General features: G+C 37.6%; 4 protein-coding genes across 8 annotated transcripts in view; 1 reads left to right on the forward strand and 3 right to left on the reverse strand.

The window, feature by feature from the left end:
• The window catches only part of LOC135650276 (probable aminotransferase TAT2), a 7708-nt gene extending 3320 nt beyond the window's left edge, over positions 1 to 4388 (reverse strand). For both annotated transcript variants that reach the window (XM_065169563.1, XM_065169565.1), the window contains exons 1-4: positions 3892 to 4388; positions 3111 to 3450; positions 2796 to 3014; positions 912 to 971 (exon numbers count right to left, since the gene is read on the reverse strand). In XM_065169563.1, the coding sequence (XP_065025635.1) occupies positions 912 to 971; positions 2796 to 3014; positions 3111 to 3450; positions 3892 to 4376 (1104 nt within the window). In that variant the 5' untranslated portion in view covers positions 4377 to 4388. The remainder of the gene's footprint in view (positions 1 to 911; positions 972 to 2795; positions 3015 to 3110; positions 3451 to 3891) is intronic.
• Positions 4389 to 5307: 919 nt separating this feature from the next.
• Positions 5308 to 8259, reverse strand: LOC135650279 (uncharacterized). 2 transcript variants are annotated; one of them, XM_065169571.1, is made up of 3 exons: positions 7907 to 8259; positions 6238 to 6480; positions 5308 to 5566 (listed from the first exon to the last, which is right to left on the reverse strand). In XM_065169571.1, exons 1-3 carry the CDS (start codon positions 8188 to 8190, stop codon positions 5551 to 5553), a joined length of 543 nt encoding a protein of 180 aa, XP_065025643.1. In that variant the 5' UTR covers positions 8191 to 8259; the 3' UTR covers positions 5308 to 5550. The 2 variants fall into 2 exon arrangements, with proteins under 2 accessions (XP_065025643.1, XP_065025642.1); XM_065169570.1 differs by having other exon boundaries at positions 5308 to 5540; positions 7907 to 8257.
• Positions 8260 to 9424: 1165 nt separating this feature from the next.
• On the reverse strand, positions 9425 to 16753 carry LOC135650278 (uncharacterized exonuclease domain-containing protein At3g15140-like). Of its 3 annotated transcripts, XM_065169569.1 has the most exons (7): positions 16473 to 16599; positions 16030 to 16263; positions 14607 to 14809; positions 13229 to 13309; positions 11289 to 11414; positions 10147 to 10270; positions 9425 to 10019 (listed from the first exon to the last, which is right to left on the reverse strand). In XM_065169569.1, the coding sequence occupies exons 2-7, from the start codon at positions 16063 to 16065 to the stop codon at positions 9819 to 9821; spliced, it is 771 nt and encodes a 256-aa protein (XP_065025641.1). In that variant the 5' UTR covers positions 16066 to 16263; positions 16473 to 16599; the 3' UTR covers positions 9425 to 9818. The 3 variants fall into 3 exon arrangements, with proteins under 3 accessions (XP_065025641.1, XP_065025639.1, XP_065025640.1); XM_065169567.1 differs by lacking the exon at positions 16030 to 16263 and having other exon boundaries at positions 16473 to 16753; XM_065169568.1 differs by lacking the exon at positions 16030 to 16263 and having other exon boundaries at positions 16487 to 16677.
• Positions 16754 to 17706: 953 nt separating this feature from the next.
• Positions 17707 to 20823, forward strand: LOC135649143 (uncharacterized). The gene is made up of 2 exons (XM_065167253.1): positions 17707 to 18135; positions 20232 to 20823. Exons 1-2 carry the CDS (start codon positions 17853 to 17855, stop codon positions 20579 to 20581), a joined length of 633 nt encoding a protein of 210 aa, XP_065023325.1. The 5' UTR covers positions 17707 to 17852; the 3' UTR covers positions 20582 to 20823.
• Positions 20824 to 21338: the final 515 nt, after the last annotated feature.

Raw genomic sequence — 21338 nt, forward strand, 5'->3', positions numbered from 1 at the left:
AAAAAAAAATATATATATATATATATATATATATATATATATATATATATATATATATATATATATATATATATATATATATATCTGAAGAAGTGAATATTATAACAAAAATCATGACACGATGCAAGTATACTGATTGAATATAGCACGACAAACAATCATTTAAGGTTGTCATAAAATCAAGGAGAACCTATAAATGTCATAAAGATGAGTAAATTCATGTAGAGCAGCAAAAGCAGATTTGGTTATATAACAAAGATAAACAATATGGTCCAAAACTGTATAGTGATATTAAATGGTGCTTAACGGTAAAACAGTTGCTGGCATCGAACCCAAATCTTTAGGATAATTGCTATTCCATTTGCTTTGACAGCTATTGGTAATTTTATGGTCAGAAGAAAACTCAGAGGGCAGAGAAGAAGGGGTTGGTGTGGGAAAGGAGGCCATTGAAGCAATGAGGTTTAGGTTTGCTAATAACTTTCAAGCCATTGTATTTTCAGCAAAGGATCCCAAATTTCCTGACCTTCAGCAATTTTGCCATCCAGTGGCCATAAACAATAACAAAGTGAACAACCAATGCATTGCCACTAATTTTACCTGCTTATTACATGGCTAACAACCTTTTTGGCTTCTCTGAATTTGTAGAGATGTCCTACAGCATGATTACAATTAAGATTCTCAGTTCAGTTTAAATGCTTAATCTCTAAACTTGACCATGGTCATGTCTTAAGTGTGGTAGTCAAGATTCTCTTCCACTCTCTTTGTGATGTTGTTTCATGGGAAAAGTGACCAACAACAGAAAGAGGGAAAAGCAAATGTGACATAACAAAAAGGATGCATGAATTACATAAATCATCTAATTATAATTACACATGAAGCAATAATCAAGAATAAGGGATGCATTGTTTTACCTGAATAAAGGTTGCAGGATCTGTTGTGATATTCAGCATGATTGTGAGACTGTCAACAATCTAAAGAATGAAGCATGTAAGTATTCATTCATATTGCTGAACAAAGGCAATAAGAAATCCAAGCTACCATACTCCAAAATAACGATTAAACCCAAAAGGTATTGTTATGCCAATAAATTCACTGGTTTTAGCACGAATTTAATGAATGGTTCAGATTGTACTTTAAACATTGCAGGTTATGTTCATTGAACATATAGATAGGTTGGATAACCTAATATATTCTATCCCTTTGCTCCTTATCTTAACTTCCAAGCTTCCAAACACCTCAGTCAACTATATAGCACATGTTCATTGACCACAAGGCTTCCATATTTATTTAATTCTGAACCAGAAATATCAATCTAAATTGGATTCAACTGAGGCAAAAATAAAGTGCAACTAAATTATTGTCTAGTGAACAATTTTCATTGCTACATTTATGGGGATCATATGAAGTCAGCCAAAATTAGCTAAATCAACTAGATCAATCGATTTCCATCCAGATAGACTGTCGTCTCAGCTGATCTGAAGCTGTATCAGAGCAGAATAAACCAATTGCAACTAAATTCAGCATGTCTCAACTGATCCTACCAATTACAATAGATTGCTAGCCAACTAGTGTAGTCACCGGATACGCAGATGCTCGCCTAGGCACTCGGGCGAAGTGAGGCATGGCCAGAGCACCTGCTTATTGGGTTGGACAGGCAACTTCACTCTACTGAATTCTGAATTTTTATAATGAAATCAATCAATAAGTTTATTGAACTAATATTTTTTTAAGATAAGTAACAAAGGAAATATATTGATCATACACTCGGACTACCGAAAGAACAAATGTTGAGCCGGAGGATTGGTCAATATGCTAAAGAACAGACTTCATGCTAAAGGTTCGGACATCATGTCGAAAGGAACGGATATTACATTGGAAGACCAAACGATATGCCGAAAGGAGCAAACAATATGTCGATGATAAGATGATGTGTCAAAGGTTCATATAAAGGGTCATAAGATCATAAGACATGGCAAAAGCTTCGATGTTATGTCGGATGAAATTGTTAAATCGAGATCGAAGTGTTTTATATCAATTGAAGTCATTGTCGGGATAATTTTGAGCCCAAGCTTACAGCAATCTTTAGGCTTGAGTCTGGGCCGAAATTAGGCCCATTAGAAGGCCAAAGAAATGGCCTATACCAAGCTTAGATGGTGGTACCACCAGGCCTATGCGATGGTACCGTCTAAGTCAATTGATAACACAGAAATGTTGTCAGCACTATCGATGGTAGTACCACCAGTTTAAGCGATAATACCACCTAGGGCAACAATGGTACTACTTGAAATTCAAATTTTGCGAAGGTGATACCGTAGAGTATAGATTTGCAGCTTGTGTCAAAAGTTATAATAGTAGTACCATCCGGTTTTAGTGGTAGTACCACCAATACTTCAAAATTTTAAAAATTTAAATTTTTAACTGTATTTTTAAAATCTTTTAGGGTCTATAAATATCTCACTCAAGCTTGGTTGATAGATCATCCATTTTTGAGATAGTGAGGTGTTGTAAACTCTCATTTTAAGCATAATTTAAGTCTTCTTTTGAGTTTGGTCATAATATTAAGTTATATAAAGTGAAAGATCTTTTATTAAAAATGAGTATGAAGGTTATTTTCTAAACCTGAAAAATGAAAAAATTATAACAAGATAGTCATCCTCAATTGAAAGAAAAAAAAAATTCCAGAAAGATCATCCTTTTTAAAACCAACAGGTTGTTTAGGAAGAATAGACCTAAAGAAGGTACTGAACCTAACTAGAAATGCTTAGGAGTTGTATCTAACAAAGAATGGCAATCACCTTAGTTTCTTTGAAAACACCATTTGGGTCACTTGTCACAATCCACCCAAGACGCCAACCAGGCACCACCCATCTCTTTGATATAGACCCCAAGGTAAGGACAGGAACAGTGGACCCAAAAACACCCATTGGCACAAAAGGGTTACTCCCAAAAACCAAATGGTCATACACTTCGTCTGCAATGACCATTATGCCAAGTCTCTTTGCAGTGTTGGCTACCTGAAAAATAATGACCACATTTTATGATTTAATATTTTCAACATCTGCCACATTAGTCGAACTTACAGGATCAGAGTTTCATCATCTAAAACTAACCTCTGCCAAGTGCTGATAGGTGAAAACATTCCCACAGGGGTTACCAGGGTTGATGACCACCATAGCGACAGTGTTATCATCTGCCAGAGCTTCCACAGCTTCGAGATCAATCTCCCAGCCCTTCTCTGGGAGTAGGTCAAAATGGCGAACCTCTAGACCACTAACGCCAGCTCGAGCCTCGTAAAATGGGAATCCAGGTCTAGGCAGCAGTATGTTCGCACCCGGACGGGCAAGAACATAAAGTGCTATCTCGATTGCCTGGCTGCAGCCCGCGGTGAGGAAGATGTCCTCGGTCGACAGCTTATAAGGGAGGTCACGTGAAAGGTACTCCGCGATAGCGCTATGATCAGGCCCACAGCGTCAGAACATTAACCATACAAGAAACCAGTGAAAACTTTAAAGCATTGGATAGCGATCACTACCAAATAAAGAACATGTTACAAGGAATGGCATTTCGTGTAAAGAAATGACACCAACCATGAAAAGGAACAAAACAAAACCAAAAGAACGATATATGAATCGTCTGGAAGATGGAATATTCTTCGAAAAGAACTGTCTTTTTAATCAAAATATCATCTTTTTAAGAGCAGCACTGAATCCAGCTTCAGAAATAACTAAGCATCAATAGAAACTCTAGATTACCGAGGCAACAGCATGAATAACAAACAGAACTGAGACAAAGCAACGGAGCACAAAAGAATAACGAAGATGGACGAAAATTTTTCATTTGTTTCTTTCTTGGTCTTTCCATTAAGGTGATATTGTTTTCAGGGAGAATCACCGTCGAGCGGGAGGAACCCCGATGTTGGGGGCATAGCAGTTGAAGTTGGCGGATCGGACGGCGGCGACAATGGCGTCCTCGGCCACGGCAGTGGTGCGGAAGCACGGGAAGGCGGAGGGGTCGCCGTGGCCGAGAGGGAGCACCGGTCGGGGGCCGTCGTCCTGGATGTTGGCGATGACCTTATTGAGGACCGCGCGGATGCTGGCGGCGGAGACGCTCGCCAGCGACGCGTTGGGACCGAAGCGCCATCGCCCCGGCGCCGCTGCGCCGTCGACACCCCCGTTATCCATCGCGAACCTGGCTGTCGATGGTGGGACGGCACGAAGGGTTAGGGTTCTCGAGGGCTCATGAACTGGCGACCGAGGGGGGACGTCAGGTGGAGAGGCGTTACCATCACGATTTATTAGGACCGTGAAATGCTTTTCACACCCTCCAAAGAAGCCCCATGCCGAAACCGGGACGATCTTGACCGTCCACACCATCATTCTCTCACAATCTTCGTTGGTTTATTACGCGGGAAGGTCTCTGCTGCTGCGGAGTACGTTAAGGTCGAGTCAGCTTGAAAGCAAGGAGGCGTTGCGCCTGTGCGGTCGACGCCTGCGCACGAGCTTCCAGATCAGCGTCAATCGGTGGAGCCCACCGTCGCAGCCAGAAAAAACGAAAGCTGCTTGGAGTTTTTCGACGGACAGCGATCACGTATTCCGTCATCTCGATTAGACGACGAGGACGCAGTTTGTCCTATCCCGTTGGTGGGCCCCACATGGCTTGTCCAATCGACTCACGGACATACAGAACGTCCCCATCTTTACATGCTCGGTCGGGACAGCCTCTCACCTTTGACGTCCGTCGCAATGTTTTCAAATATATTTATAACGTTTTTAGTAGAACGAATTCTTAAAAAATAATTTAGTTTTAATTTTCAAAATGATCTTAGACCACTAGTTTTCTATTTTAGAGAATTTTTTTGGTATTTTTATGAATATTTAAGCATCAAAACAGTGTATCATTTTTTTCTATTTTCTACTTACTTTTTTCTCTTTATATCTCATTATTTAAATCAAAATTTTCTTCTTCATCTTCCTTACGAGGAAGAAAGCGAAAACTGCATCATGTTGCGTTACAGTAATGCCCTAAACAATTGGGACGTCTCAACAAAAATGCATTAATACATCTGATCCTTTAAGCAGCCAAAAATCATTCGTAAAACATCAAACATGTACTTGTTATTTCAGAAAATGTGATGGGAGTAAAACCATAGTTTGAATGGTTTCCTGTCTCGTGCAGTTCTGAGATGAAAGATCAATACAAATCTTGGTTGAATTGTGGCTTCTACAGTACAGGCATCGCATAGATAACCATGTAAAGCCAATGGAGTGTAACACTTGCCGATAAGCAGCATCACGACGAGATCAACCGTAAGAGCACAAACCTTGCTCCAATCTGAAATCGGAAATCTTCAACAACTACAATAATACAAAGCATTTTTCCAATGGTGATATGTGTAAAATTTAGTACCACAAACAAATATGGTAAAGAGTAATGCGAGCAAGGTATCATTCAGATATGATCTTGCTGGGTTGCCTCGTCGTCATCGAGCACAGAGCCTGTATTTTCATCTCTTCAAGCTACTTGGTCCTTGCTTTTTCTTGCTGCGTGAGGTTAGAGGACCATTAAGCTGATAGAATATAAACTGTTCATTAAGCTGTATTAACAAATCAGACTGCAAGTTTCTTAAAGAAAACCCAAAATGTTCATCATGAACATCATGGCGTCTCCTCTCATCCGTTCTTCGCACAAAGTCAGACTGGAATGTTTAACAGGCAAAAAAATTTCAAGGATTACAGGCCAGTTACTAATTGTTGAATTATCAAGTGCAGGAACCTAAGTTCAAATGCCATGTTGATTCATTTCACTCGAAGAAATGGAGGAAAATGAGATTCGATAGACGATTTCTATCTCCTCTCCTCTTGCAATTAGAAAAAGCTTTCTGCATCTTTTTCCTTATATGCCAAAAGAAAAACAAATCCATGTGTTTGATGGCCATTTGACATAATGACAATAATGGAAATAAGTTATTTAGAATTTCACATAAACCAACATGTCCATCATTTAAAAAAAATATAATCGAAAATTTGCTTCAAGTTTTTAAGCATTATACTGACAGATGATGACCGAGATAAAATAACTCAAAAGAGATCAAGTCAAATGATGAACTGAATGTATAAATTATACATAAACTTAACAGGAAAAAAAGCAGTTTGTTTTTTTTTTTTTTCGTGACAGATTAAACTGCAGATCAAACAGATACGGAAGTTTAAAGAAATTATAGGAGTATCCAGACTGTACCTTGAGTTAGGTTTATTAATGTTCTTGGTGGACATCTCCCTTTCCCCCCTGCCAAATGCAACCTCGTCCATGCTTTGCCCTTGCCTCCTATATCGGCCACCAGATGCCACAAATCCAGGGCATGGCCTAAAGGCTTTTATCGGCCACCAGCCAAAGCCCGGGACAGTGGCTATCCCACCCTGAATCCGTCCCTTGCCATTGCAACCTTTCTCAATTTCCTCTCTTCCACAGGTCTTGCAGCCCCTTGAGATATAATCTCACACCATAAATAATTCAGATAGCAGAAAATAGCTGTTTTAGCAAACTAACACCAAAACAATACTGTAAGCTGCAGATGGTCATAATAGACTACTATTATGGGTGATATAAACATGACAATCAAGAAGATAAACATATTGTAGCCAAAGAATTTATTGTTGTTGGAAAATTAAAAAAAAAATCCCAAAACAAGTATGATAAATGAACTTGTACATACCTTCTCTTTAAGGAATTTGTGTCCCAAGAAGTGTCGAATCACCAACTATTTGGATCAATATTGTGGATCCAAAATGTAATCACCAATAGAGAAAACACCCTCTTTTTTACCACTCAAATGTGTGATAATAAGAATGATAATTGGAATGCTTTTGCAACTCTCTTAACCCCTATTTATACGGTTCTTGGCATGAGGAGGTTATATTATCGTAATTTTCCCTCATGAATTATGCTCATTCGTTTGAGGATTTAACCTTTGTAACTCATCCAATGAAGGAGGGGAATTATTCTATATGACACCTACAATGAAGAATGGTTGTAACTCCTCCATTACTCGGTGAATGTGATGACTCCAACGAACGAGGGTAAGGAGTCACTTGGTGAGAAGTTATTCTTTGTAACTCCTCCATTTGAGGACTCAACCAATACTAGTGGTTAACCAAATTGACCCAACCCATCATGGGTGGACCGATCCTCCTTTCACTTGTTAATCATTTAACATTAAAGAAGATGCAGGCACTGAAGGAAGAAGGACAAAGATACTCCATATGTGAATTTTATATTAACATTAAAGAAGAATTCTATCTTGTGCAGGACAAAGATGCAGGCACTCTTTACTCTTAAAGAAGAATTTTATATTAACATTAAAGAAGGACAAAGATACTCCATACTCCATACTCTTAAATATTCACTTGTTAATCATTTAACATTAAAGAAGATGCAGGCACTGAAGGAAGAAGGACAAAGATACTCCATTCCATCTTCAGCTTGTACAAATTTCTGTAAATTTGAAACAACAATCTTCCTATGTTTCAACTTGCAATCAAGATGCTTAAGCCTTAGATAACTTGAACAAATGATTACAAGATTTAGGCTTTTAAGATTTTACTCTCCCAAGATTTATACCAAATGTTTCCAATAATCTGCGCACGGCGAGGATTGGCCATAGCCGGTCTTAAATGCCCCAAAGAAATCAGTAGCCCTGACTTCCAATCGATCAGTACACAACTTCGTGCAGAAGCACCAATCTATATACTAATAACAGGTTCTACAATGACATAATACAAATACAAATGTGTTTACTATTCGATGGCACAAACATATAGAGATAACAACCCAAAAGAACTGATGAAATCATAGCAGAAGTTCATACAGTTGAGTTGTTCAAGGGAAGAATTTGAATCGTATAGGATACCTGAACTGGGGGTCCTCTGTGCCTTCAATCAGTGATTCGGCTTCATAAGGGGAGAATCCTTCTCTAGGAAGAGGAAGGGTGGAGCTATCGTCTTCTTCCTCTGCTGCTTCTTCGGTTACAACTGGATAAGAAGCATCTGCGGAAGGAGTCGAAGAAGAAGAGCAGCAAAGGGTGGACTTGCGAGGTGGACTCACGAGTTGAGGATGAGGAATAGGTGGAGGAGGAGGGGAACGGCGTGGAAAGAGGAGAAATTGGGAAGGTGGAAGGGAGATAGACGCGGCCATCAGAACACCAAAGAGGAGCTGTGGCTTCCGAAACCAAGAACAGGGGAAGAAGGCACTTGTAAGCCACACGTGTTACGAGACGACAGAAGACCTCAATTCCTGTTAATCTTACAAACGTAAAACATTTAATCCCAATTCTTTTTTAAATTATTAATTTCATTGATTAAAAAATATATTAAAAAAATAAAAAATATATATATAATTTTATTATTTTTAATTATTAAATTTATATTCACTTCTCATCCTAATTGATTTCTCTTTCTCTCATCTTTTTGATTTACTTTCCGACGCTCGTCCACTGCACCCGCTCGACCTACACCGCTCCATCGTTGTCGCTTCTACACCACTCAACCGCTATAGCCACAGCACCTGCACCACTCGCCGTCGACGCTCCTGCACCGCTCCATCATTGTCGCTTCCACACCACTCAACCGCCATAGCCACAGCACCTGCATCACTCGCCGTCGACACTCCTGCATCGCTCGACCACCATTGCTCCTACATCGTTCAGTGTGATAGCGACGAGGCACGTAGAAGAGACAATGATTAAGTGATGCACGAGTGATGACGATCGAACAATGTATGATCGATAATCAAGTGGTGCAGTGCAGGTGTAGCGACGATTGAGTAGTGTAAGTGCAACAAAGTTATGATGAACGATATATTACTGCAATGACGATACAAGTGCAATGACGATCGAGCAGATATGATGGACGAGCAACAGGCAAGTAAGTCGAAAAGAGATGAGAGAAAGAGAAATATATTACTGCTAGAAGTGAATATAAATTTAATTATTTAAAAAATAATACAATTATATTTTTATCTTTTTCATTCATTTTTTTTACATATAACAATATATACAATTTTTTCATCTACAAAGTTAACGACATAAGAAGAATTGATGTTTCATATTTGTAAGTGTAGAGACCCTAATATTACTTTTTAAAATATATGGATTGAGATGCTAACCATGATTAACTATAGATTAACTATAGAGGAGATCTCTTTTCATATATGGAGAAAGAAAAAAAAACAAAGACTTCTCAGCAAAGAGTCAGCATATGGTGTCAAAACGGTTAAAAGCTGGTCCAATTCCTAGTGCTCCTTCGTAAAGCGCACGATATTAAGTGAATGCACACAAGAATAGTTTGCATCCTTCAACCACTAAATGCTTGCCATAACAAAGAACCAATGGGACTTTGCAAAATTCTGGAAGTTGATCAAACCTAAAATATAGAGAAGTTCTGAATAATATTTTGCAATGCTGGAAAATACATCTGAACCATAAAACAATCATGCCAAGTTGGCAACAAATCAGCCTTTCTTATTTACTGTAGTCTTAATATCAGAACTATTACTCATACATAAGTTTAACAGAACTCGGGCAACAAAACACCCAAATGACTTGTTTAGTTCCTCCTTCGGACTAATAGACTTGTATGATGAACGGAGCCTCGGCTTTGTATAATCGAGGTGGAAATGTCAATTGATTGCCAGCATTTACAGCAGGCAAGTTAGTTCTTAAACCTTTGACATTAGGGTTTAAGTTTTCCTACAATACCCATTCAGGGCTTTGCCCTTGCAGCATTCTTCTTGTATGTGCAAAAAATTCTCAAGTAATCATAAGATCATCTGATTCGGTTCGTGAAAAGAAATTTCACATCACCTGGAGCTGAAGAACTCCTCTTTGCAGTAATTTGCAAGATGACACCATCAGCAAGCATACGCTGAAGAACTCTTGCTATATTCTTAGTGTCATCAATCCCAAGGTGATGACTTCCCAACAAGGGTATTTCCAGTTCCCTCAGCATTGTCATCATTCCTGTTGCCTGTCACGAGAGAGAATTAATTAGTAATATAGGATTGCTAAGGACAGACACAAATTTTAAAAAAATGTTAGTTCCTCCAATAATTGCAGTATCTGTGGAGAATAGACAATAAAGGAAATATGCTCACCCTTCTCTTGTAAAAATTGAGGTATATGTCCTTCAGATTGATCCACTCCATGAAGTATGGAGGAGTCTTTATCTTTGAAACTTTGCATTGCTCAGGAATCTTCGTCTTCAAGTCCCAGTTCCCACTGTCATTATAAGGCAAACTAAGCATGTCTGATTCTTACGTCAATAGGTTGTTTCCTAGGTTAAGGAAAATTATTTGATGCGTAAGTTTTCCCAAGCAACTTTAAGGGTGACAAGTTTAAGATCCTAAAATTTTATGCTTATAACCAAGAAGCGAGCTTTAAATTTCATATCTGTGTTACATAATACATGATGAATTCTGACCTATAGCATACTCATTACACAAGTAGTGATTTTTAAAAGCAATAAACAGGGCAATATCCTAAAAGTCGATAACTCAGACTGAGTAGTTTAGTTGTCAATAAAGCAAAAGCAAATAAGCATATTAAACACACATTTCAAGAGACTGATTACAAGAATCCACAATTCAACCTATGAAAATATCAAGGTGCTTCTGCATGATTTGGTCAATTACCCTGTTCATTAAATGGTCTGTTCGAGTTGTGAATAATATACATGAGGTAGTACGCATGAAATAGATGTAAAATAGTGAAGCAGAGAACAGTCTTTGCAACAAGTGTATTATCAAATTCAGTGAACAAAAAGTAAATGAATAATTCAAGTAGCAGATACTTGCCAAGAAATGTACAAAAAAAATTCCCATTAAGAAGTCAAGGCAACACCTTCTTTGCTATAGTGGACTTGTGTGGTCTGCATCAACCAGCACAAGCAGCCACCATTTTTAAGGTGTGAGAACACCAGCACATGGCAAGGACCACCTATGTTGATATGATGTCGACACAGTGTGGCACAGTAAAAAACTTACCTGAGTTCTACAAGACTCAACAGAGTAACAGTAGATACAAAAATTGTGTATGTCCAACATGTATAATTTGTACAAACGAGATAATGAAACATTTGTTAACTAGTGATGCAGAAGGAATGCCCGCAGGTGGTGTCAAATCCAAATAATACAAAGCAAAAATTCTAGCTGACTCAACTAACAGAGACAAGCTAAGAAACACAAAACCATAACATGAAGCCAAAGACGACATACAGTTATTCATAATAACAACTAACCAAGTTACAAAGGCTGCTCGATTAAGTAAGCCTCCTTGCTCCTTCACCCACAAGTGATGTTTTTTCATCCATAGTTCAAATTCATGAAGCACATCTTTAAATGGGATAGCTGTATCATGCCACACCCTGCAAATCAAATAGGTAGTTTAATGACTTTAATCCCTGTTCTTCTGTGAGACTTCTCTAAATTAAATTAACCTAAAACAACAGCACTTGAAAAGAATTTTTAAATGTTCACATTAATGTTTCATGCATCTTGTCATTTCACTCTTCTTCTACATTCTTCTGAGTCTAATAATACAGCTTGGAGATCATCTCACAGAAGAGTATATGTTTGGTTACGAATACGCAAAATTAAAATTGGATTTGTTACAGACTTAACTACGTAAGCTAAACTATGGAACATTACTTAGCTAACCTGCACAAAGTAATGGATAAACGAATTAAACAAAGAGTAAGATTTCGATCATCCCCACTTTCGCAAGGCACACACGGAAGCATGAGTTTGGCATTTCAGCTGTTGGAATTTTTACTGATAAGTGCAAAGCATTTAACCAACAATCAGAATCTGACAACACCTGCACTCTCTTTGTCATGACATTTTCTATCATGGCAAGGCTGTTGGTGTTACACAATGGTCTCACATCAACAGAAATAGCAACACTCTTGCTAACTTTGGCAGGTTGAATTCTGCTATATTTTGGATAGGTGATTAACCTCCTAGTGGTCTCTATGAACTCTTGAATTAATATAGTTTTTACTTAAAAAAAAAACAATCAGAATCTGACAAAGGGGACTTGGAACAAGGAGGCAAAATGATCATAAAAAACAACTAAGCTACAACAAGGTTTGAATCCAGGAAACAGATCTCTTGTCAGATTGGAGATCCAAAAACAAAGTTGAATAATATAATATGGTAATACAAACCTTTATATATGTATACAGAATGTAAATTGATTGAATAAACATTTAGAACTTCTCTAAACAACTAAGAAAATGGACAATGGTTGTTCTCCATAATCCATAATCTGTGTGGTGGCTGGAGGATAACCTAAGATGACAAAAACATGATGAAAATTACCATTTAAGGGCTACCCAATTTTAACAATTGATGGTGATATATTTCACAATATTTTAGACTGGAGGGTGGATTTTGTCTTTATTTTGTTTGATAAGATATGGATCTTGAACAGATCAATGTTAAACAACACTCCTAGTTACACGAAGTTAATTTGAAAATAAGAAGGCAGAACATTTTCACACATCTAGGATTTTAAATCATCTACAAGGCCCTCTCTAGCTGAAGTTCAGTGTCAACTTTAGAATATTGGGATCTGATTGACCATCGACCATTAGTTTCATTAAAATTTTCACAAATCTTTTCCAATTAATTTGCAATCCATATTCATCCACATCCATCCATGGCAGGGAACTCAGTTGGATTCATACTGGGGGCTTATGTTTTTAACTAAAGAGCATTTTGGATATTTGTCTCACAATGAACTCATAAAATTAATATCCTGAGCCATCTAGATCTGCAACAACTTCTTAGACTACAACCTTGCTAACAAGCTTAATTTGTGTATTTGAGATAAGCTTTAGGCTCCTACTTTACCACAGATTTCAATTGTTACATGACAAACTTCAAGGAAGAGCATATAAAAGATTGAGTTTTCTAATTCAGCAAATGTCCACACGCAAGACCTAAATTAATGTTCCTAAAATAAACAAGCAAATTGCACTCTAGTGAAGGACATATGCTACACATCTTTTATAATTTGCAAAACTATAAGAAATGAGCAGTAAACTTTTACAAATTAAAGAATGAACATAATTACTACTTATTGCAACCATAGTTTTTATCTAACATGCAATCAGAGAGTAAGCACTTGGCGCAAAATATGAAATACATAATAATAGTAAGCAATTATTGCAAATACCTGTCAACCCCTAACTTTCCATATTTTCCTTCAATATATTCCTTGATTCTTTGCTCGCTCATTACTGCTGGTCGTACAAACCTATACAAACAAAATATACTTTAGTGAAGATAATTATAACCAAGTTATTGCCAAAGCACAAGACCAAGGTTTGATGGGGAAAAAAACTCTCAATTAGGGAAAGAAAACAAAATGACAAGAATATATGGCATAATTTTTTTTTCACACAAGATGCCTCTTCTTGTTACTCTATCTGTGACCAAGAAATATTTCGCCAATCCATTTGATACCAAATATACAATATGTAACAAGGGTACAAGGTCATTTAAAGGCACTAGCAGTCCATTTAACTCCAATGTGCAAGCTTATTTAGGTAGTTAATAACCTGTATAAAACTTTATCAGACATTCTGAACATTCATCTACCCTATTGCCAGAAACAGAGTTCAATGGCAGAACAGATTCATTTAGCCAAACTCATATATTATGGCATTGCTTCTTGTTGTTTTTGTCTTCTTACTCAATAGCGATTTGTGTTGCACTTTATACAATGAAAAAAGGTACACAGCTTTGAAAGCGATGTTAGCATCAATCTAAGTCAAGTAAAATCTGGGTATAGGCTGTAGTAAATTATGACAATTTAAATTTGACTGTGCTTGTTAGGTCACTAAGTTTGGTGAGTTATTTGAGTCATACTTAGTCCAATCTACTGCTCATGTTGAGCTTCTTTGTTAAGTTCAACAGCTGCTAGAATGAGGTAGCTTTCATACCAAATCACCAACATATACAAGCCATGAGGTCCCAACTATTTGGTCCAGCTAGATAGACCTTTTCTGCCATTGAGCTTTGGAAGAAGCATCACTTGGTAACTAAAAGCCATGAAATTTCTTTCTAATACTTCATATAAGTTCTCTTATGCCATCCTCTACCTTACCTTCACCACTATCATTATTAACTCTACCTCATTCAACAGTGAATTAAGTTTCTTTTGGGCATGATCCAGACCACCTTAAACGTTTTTCACTCATCATATGAGTCACCATATTCACTTCCCTCTATTTTTGTACATCTCCTCATCATCAATTTTAACACCGTAAGGTTGCATCATTTTTGTTGGAATAATATCCATGATAAATAAAAAGTGGCATTAATGATTCCTTTTATAGCTAACTTGACACCTTGCAATAAGGGCATTGCTTATTCAGTTAAAACTTTTGAAGACCTTACGATGAAATGTTGCATGTATGAAAAAATCTACAACAAGATAAGGTAAGAAAGAATAATGTTGCATATGGTATCTTCTATTAGGTTAAAAGGGAAAAGTAGAAAACTATCTGGATAAGAGTGACAAGGTTGTAGTATTCTCAAAGAAATTTTACCTGTGGAATGAATCAATAAAATCCATGTTCTTGGCATCGATCATTAGAACGGGAAATTCAAGAATCTCAACTCTCCCCTCTAGGTCGAGAACTAAAAGATAATCCAAATTCTGAGGCCTCAGTTTATTCAGGCTTCTCGTGCTTGCTTTAAGGTCCACCATAAAATCATGATTGAACTTCGCCAGATGCAAAGCATCATCCATCTACATTCAAAGAGGTAATAGTTAGACGTATATCTTGTGATATTACATGGTATTTTCGTATCATCTTATGTAGTATTCTATATGATATATGGTTTACACCATCCATATAAGACTAGTTCAATTAATGTTGTGAATTTTATTCATTTTCCATTTAAGGAAATTAAAAGCAAGGAGTTTGCATTTAATGTCACAATCCTCCTAGGCATTTATTTTACTAGGACTTTAAATCATGATTGACCTTCAGATGCAAAGCATCAACATCCGACACACAAAGGAGGTACTAGTTATATATATCTTGTAATATTAAATGATAGTTTCCTCTCATCTTATGTAGTATTCTCTAGGATTCATGGTTTATACGATACATAACACAAAATTTTAATTTATATTATAAATTTTATTCACTTTCCATTTAGAGAAATTCAAACCAAGGGGTTTGCATTTAGTGTCACAATCCACCTAGTCATTTATTTTATTAGGATTTTTAGAAATTGTTCTATGGAACTTCCTTCAGACACCATAAGAGAAAGCCAAAAAGACAAAAAAAAAAGCCTACACTAGTATGATATCGTTCGGGAAAAACAAGAAAAAATGAATCTTAAACCTTATAACAACACACCTAATCTAAGATTGCATGCCATGTGCCAACGATGCATATGAATGTTGTGCTGTCATATCTACATCTTGTGTTCTGAAGCATGCCAAGGCCCACTGACAAAAAAATGAATGTGTTATGATATGCATCAACCTGTGCAAGTGTACACTATGCCCATGCTCATGCATGCATAACAGTTGCATAGCATGCTACCTTGGGCCAGACAGTTTGATATGCGCAACAGATGGATGGTTTCTGAGTTCAGCTAATATATGACGTGCTTCAGAGAATGCACAGGCACAACCATATTGCATGCTACATCAACATGCTGACCTCTCTGGAAATTACAAACAATAAATACCTCACCACATGTAAACCATATATCAGAATCATGTTACCTTTCTCACAAATAATAATGAAATTTCCATTTCTTGAACCCAAACAATTTTTTCAATGTCTCCAGTTAAGCCTATCTAGTCTATCCAACATAGCTGAAGCTGTGTCACAAGGTAAGTCGATCATCACATGACATAGTTAAAATGGATTTTATAGGTTCAGACAACAAGTCCTAAAGCCATGAACTAATAAATTTCTAACGCAAACTTAAGTTCCAAATGGACGGCACCTTTTCTTTGAGATATGTCCGCTCCTCATTGGTCATTTATCGATACTGTTTTATATGTCTTCTCGTAGTCAATAAATAGAAGCTCCAACTGTCTTGCTCTACTTCAATTAGTAATGTGACAGGTAAGCTAGTTCCGATGCTTGATCAATAGCACATAAACAAAGGAAAATTGATGCAAAATCTGACCGATTAGGTTTGTTGTAGTTGGTACCATCTCGTGCATTATCCTCATTCCTACATAAAGCCAATGGCAACATCTCAAGGTTCCGAGAAACCGAAGCTTCGTGATTGATTCATTACCGTCTAGCAGAAATGGATCCGACGACTAATGTTGTTACAACTACTACCGCCAGATGCAGAACAATCAAACAAACCTTAAAGTTCATCGATGATACTCACCAAAATAAGAACAGAGTCTAGGAATAAGGACCTCGAATTCGTACCTTGGTGCACTTACCCTGGGTGTGATAAAGACACATGGGCTTCCACCGGCCGGCCGTCTGGGCATCGATTACGGCCGGAGCAGAAGAGCTCAGGCAAGCAGTAACCGCGCGATTCCGAGCGGGAAGGCAAGAGGAAGTGAGGGACGGGAGTGGGATGAAGGCGTGAGCGGTGAGAGGAGATGGGAAGGGCGAGTGGAGGTGGCGGGAGAAGACGCGACGAGTTGAAACCCTAGCGACCAACGCCATCCGACCTCTGGATATATCGGAAGCGGGAGCGGAAGGTTTTATGGGGAGATGATTGCTGTATAATACTGCGATTTTTTTCTCTTCTCCAATTAATTAATTAATTAATTAATTAATTTTTATATGCATTAATTTTTCATATGTCTTAAGTATCACTTTATAAAAAATTATAAAATACATATAAAATTGGTCGTATTCACTTTCCAAATATTAAATTTTCATCCAATATATTTTCGCATCTAACATACCCACTTAAGCTCTCTATTACTATGATTGCCAATTGGATCTCACAGTTAACATAAATAAAATAGTCATTTTTTTACATAAACTAAGTCATTATTACTATTTACTATTTTCCTTAAAAAGAATATTTGGCCTAATGGTTGCAAAAATATAATTCACTATAGTTCAACCAAATAATCGGAATTCTAGTCAAGCTTTCCTTTTTCCATCTTTTTAAATTGTTCTTTTTTTTTTTACTTTCTTCCTTATAAGAGTTATATTTGGTTGCTCATATTTATTATCATAAATATGATATCAAATCATAGACATTTAGTCAAGTCCCGTTTTGATCCCATCAACCATTACTCACGTTCTTACCTTCGTAGTCATCGGAAGTATTTTTGGGGACCACGCCGGGCCTTCAATTCGCCAATAACGTAGATGGTAGGCAATCGGGTTTGTATGGCGAAATGTCTAATGGCCCCACTGAGGAACGTGTTACTCCCATGCCGTTTACATGTCCGGTCGTCGTCAATTAGTCAAGGCCCGTTTCAATCTCATCGAAGAGATACTCCTGCCCTTACCCTCGTGGTCATCGAAGCTTATTCTGGACCAAGTGGGACCTCCCATTCTGCTCAATAATGTGGACGGTAGAAAGAGGGTTTCGAAAACGAAGGGTACAAGATCATGAAATGGCTGGTACCGCGGAAGCGTTGGTCGGCGAAAAGCAATCTAAATTGTCAATTCCCGTTACGGCCATCGAATCCAACGCCCGATCCTTCTTTCTCCACCCTTCGATTTTGCGTCATATATATCGTCCTTCGATTTAGATTGCGAAGCCGTCGAATCCATCCTCCTTCTCCGGCTTCGTTCGGCGCTGCCGCCTTATTTTTTTCGAGATCGGGTGAGTAGAAGATGATCCAGCTGCTGTTCACGATGCTGTCGGCGGAGGTTGGGGTGGCGGTGGCCCTCCTCTTCAAGACCCCGCTCCGCAAGCTCGTTATCCTCGGCCTCGACCGTTTCAAGCGCGGCCGCGGGCCCGTCATGGTGAAGACCGTTGCAGGCACCGTCGTAATCGTCCTCGCCTCCAGCCTCTACAGCATGGCCAAGATCCGCAGCCGCTCCGCCGAGTTCGGCGCCTTCACGCCCACCGACCAGGTCCTCATGAGCCGCCACCTCCTCGAAGCATCCCTCATGGGTATCCACTCTACAGTCTCGCGAAATCCTGTTTTGTCCTACTGCTTCTTCTTCTTCTTCTGTTGTTGGATTTGAGTCTAATCACCATGAATGTAAAATAGCTTGGAAAAAATTTTGTGATGCTGATGAACTGTTTGTGAAAAAAACATATTTGATCTGTTGAATTGCTCTGTCTCCTGCATAATAGAGAAGAAAAGAAGAAAATAATATTTGATGAATTATTATCTGATAATAATGTTGACAGATGAAAAACCTCAAAGGTAACCTGAACTAAACTTGATTGAATCTTGTGAGCCCTTATTTTGATTATTATTACTTAAATCATGTATATTTATCCCTTGGCTACCAAAAGTCGCATCATTCTCATTTGAGTACAATTTGACTTGCATAGGTAGAAGCCCTGTGATTAATTGTCATGGCATGTCTGAGAACTTGTGCAACTGCTTTCAGAGGGGTAGCCTGAGGACCTGGTTGTTTAAAATTTATCATCGGGAAATTTCTTTCATAATTCACCTATACATGATATTTGTTATAATTTTCACAAGGGTTGCAAAATCTTGGCAAAATACAGTGATGTTATTCTTCTTTGGTATAATAAGAAAACAGAAAAAATATTTAAAATCAACTTTGTAGGTCTACGCACTATGGTTAGTCGAGCATCTTCTCTCGGTTAGTCTTAGCATTGATGCCTATTGAAAGAGCACCAACATCTAATGTGAATATGAAGTCTCTTTGGTGTTGTCATATATATCATGTGAGTGTTGTGGAGAGCTAATTGTCAGTATAGATACACGACGTGACTTCAATTTTTAGGAAATTTGTTGAGGGAATGAGATCTAGTTATCAAATCCAAGGACAGAACATGTGAACTATATAGGTTCTAAGGCAAAAAAAATGCAGTTGCTGTAATCTGGTGCTGAGTAGTTAGGAGGCATCAAATATGTGGTATTCTTGAATAATGACTAAGATGGCAAAGATGTTTTTGTGGATCTGTTGTTGGTCAAGAAATAGTAGGAGTCTTGAATGATAACCAAAAGGTAGGATGTCTCAAATGACAGAACTCTAAGCCAATGATGATGATGCTGGATTGTGTAAGTTATAACCACCACATCATGCTGGATTGTCAAGGCTCGGTCTGATACCATACCGGTCTGCACTGGTGTACCCAATTGCCAATGTGTTGGTATGTATCGAGTCCTAGAAAAAGACCAAAGAAATTGAAAAAACAAAGAAATTGCCCGGTACATGGCCTGTACCATCCTATACAGGTCAGCACAGGTCGTGTGCTATGTGATGCAGGTCATCTACTTGCTAGCCAATGTATCCATGCGTTCGCTACACACGTCACAGAACTAGTTTGATCGAATGGCCATTCTCTTTAATATATAAATACCTAAAATTTTATTAAGAGTGGAATCCTTGATTTGTTACATGTGCTCTTTTCATGTGGCATCTACATTTTCATGGTGTCTTGTGAATCTTGAAGCCATGGGCAAAAGATTTGTTATGCTGATTCTGCTAATGCAAGAAAATAAGAATTTATCTTCTAGTTTTACAATATTTAGTCGTTAGTAACCACACATGACAAATAATTTGCTCGTTTCATATATGAGCTCAAGCTCCATTCCAAATTCAAGTCAAGCTTGAAAATGATGTTCAAGCTCAGCTCAACTTATTTTAGGAGTGCTCAGCTGAACCTTTAACGAGCCGAGCACCAACCTGTTTGCTAACAATTTGACTCACTTGAATCTCTAAACACTTGAATATCCCTCTGGTTGTTCTTGATTTTTTGCTATAAACAGCTTCAAGGTCATTTGTTGTTATCATTTTCTTCGTCTATTTAAATTTTTTTTCTACAACTATTAGCTCAAGCTCATTCCTTGAGATATGGTAGATTTGGTGGAAACTGCTGATCATTTTTTTTAAGATTCATATTCTAATCTAAACATTCTATGTTGCAAACCAGCATCTCATGGTGATTTCAGAAGTAATCTATTTTGGATTATCATATCAAGAGCCTTGCACTCTGCTTCAAACTGTTGATTCTGTACAAGGAATTTACTTGTGTTGATGCTGTGTCCCATCTACATGTTGCAGGTTATTCCCTTTTCCTTGTTCTTATTATAGACCGTCTTCACCATTACATTAGAGAATTACGTGGGCTAAGAAAGAGCATGGAGGCTGTTATGAAGCAAAACAGGGTACTGGAAGAAACAAAATGTGGGGGTTCAGACGAAATAAAAACAAGGGACAGAGAGATTGCAAGCCTGAATGAACAGATAAAACATTTAAAATTCGAGTCAGAGGAAAGAATAAAGGAAGCCAGAGCTGCAGAAGCAAATGTGATGGCTCTGAAAAAACAATCTGACGATTTGCTGATCGAATATGATCGCCTCTTGGAGGACAACCAGAACATCCTCAACCAGTTGCATTCAATCGATCACTGATTGTCACCTTCCGAAGGTATGAAAACAATCTGAACAATTATTGACCCCGCCAGTGTTGATCCCTTGATGAGCTATTTCGGTATTTGTTATGCGGAAATAATACTTGTAGCTGTTCTTGGACATGGAAGGAGTTGGAATTGGTTGTGAGGAACAAATAAAGAAAATTGTTCTACCTGTTGTTGGTTTTGTACTATTATCTGTGTAACCATTGAGTTGTGCCAATTAGATATTTTGCTGATATATTTACTTGCATTCTTCACCGCGGATGTCTCAAACTAGAATATTTATTTAATTAGTTTGGATACATTTTGAATGCATGACATTTTGCTTTCATATCAAATTTTTAATCAATATTATTCCATATGAAAACCTAGGTCGAGACAATTAGCATGGTGAATTTATTTATATTTTTCTTTAACATGTCTAATTGATTTGTATTATTATCAATATATGCTTGATGCCAATATCATTTTTGTATAGTAGTACCAGGGGTTCAATGATATAGTTTTTATGATGATCAATATCTGATAATAAATTATGATGATTTCTCTCTAGGGAAAAGTTCATAAATGTGACTAGAAAAGTTGGGAAAAGATAAACAAAAAAGATTAAAGAAGTTATTTGTTAATCATAAATGAACTGAAAAATTATAAAAGCTTCAATATTTTATTTTCCATAAACTATGTTAGATGATAATACAGGTCCAAGGCATATGAACTCACTCTATGAATCATTTATCCTTATTTAATTCTATATT

This window comes from Musa acuminata, chromosome BXJ3-9, assembly GCF_036884655.1.
Source record: "Musa acuminata AAA Group cultivar baxijiao chromosome BXJ3-9, Cavendish_Baxijiao_AAA, whole genome shotgun sequence".
NCBI lineage: Eukaryota > Viridiplantae > Streptophyta > Magnoliopsida > Zingiberales > Musaceae > Musa > Musa acuminata.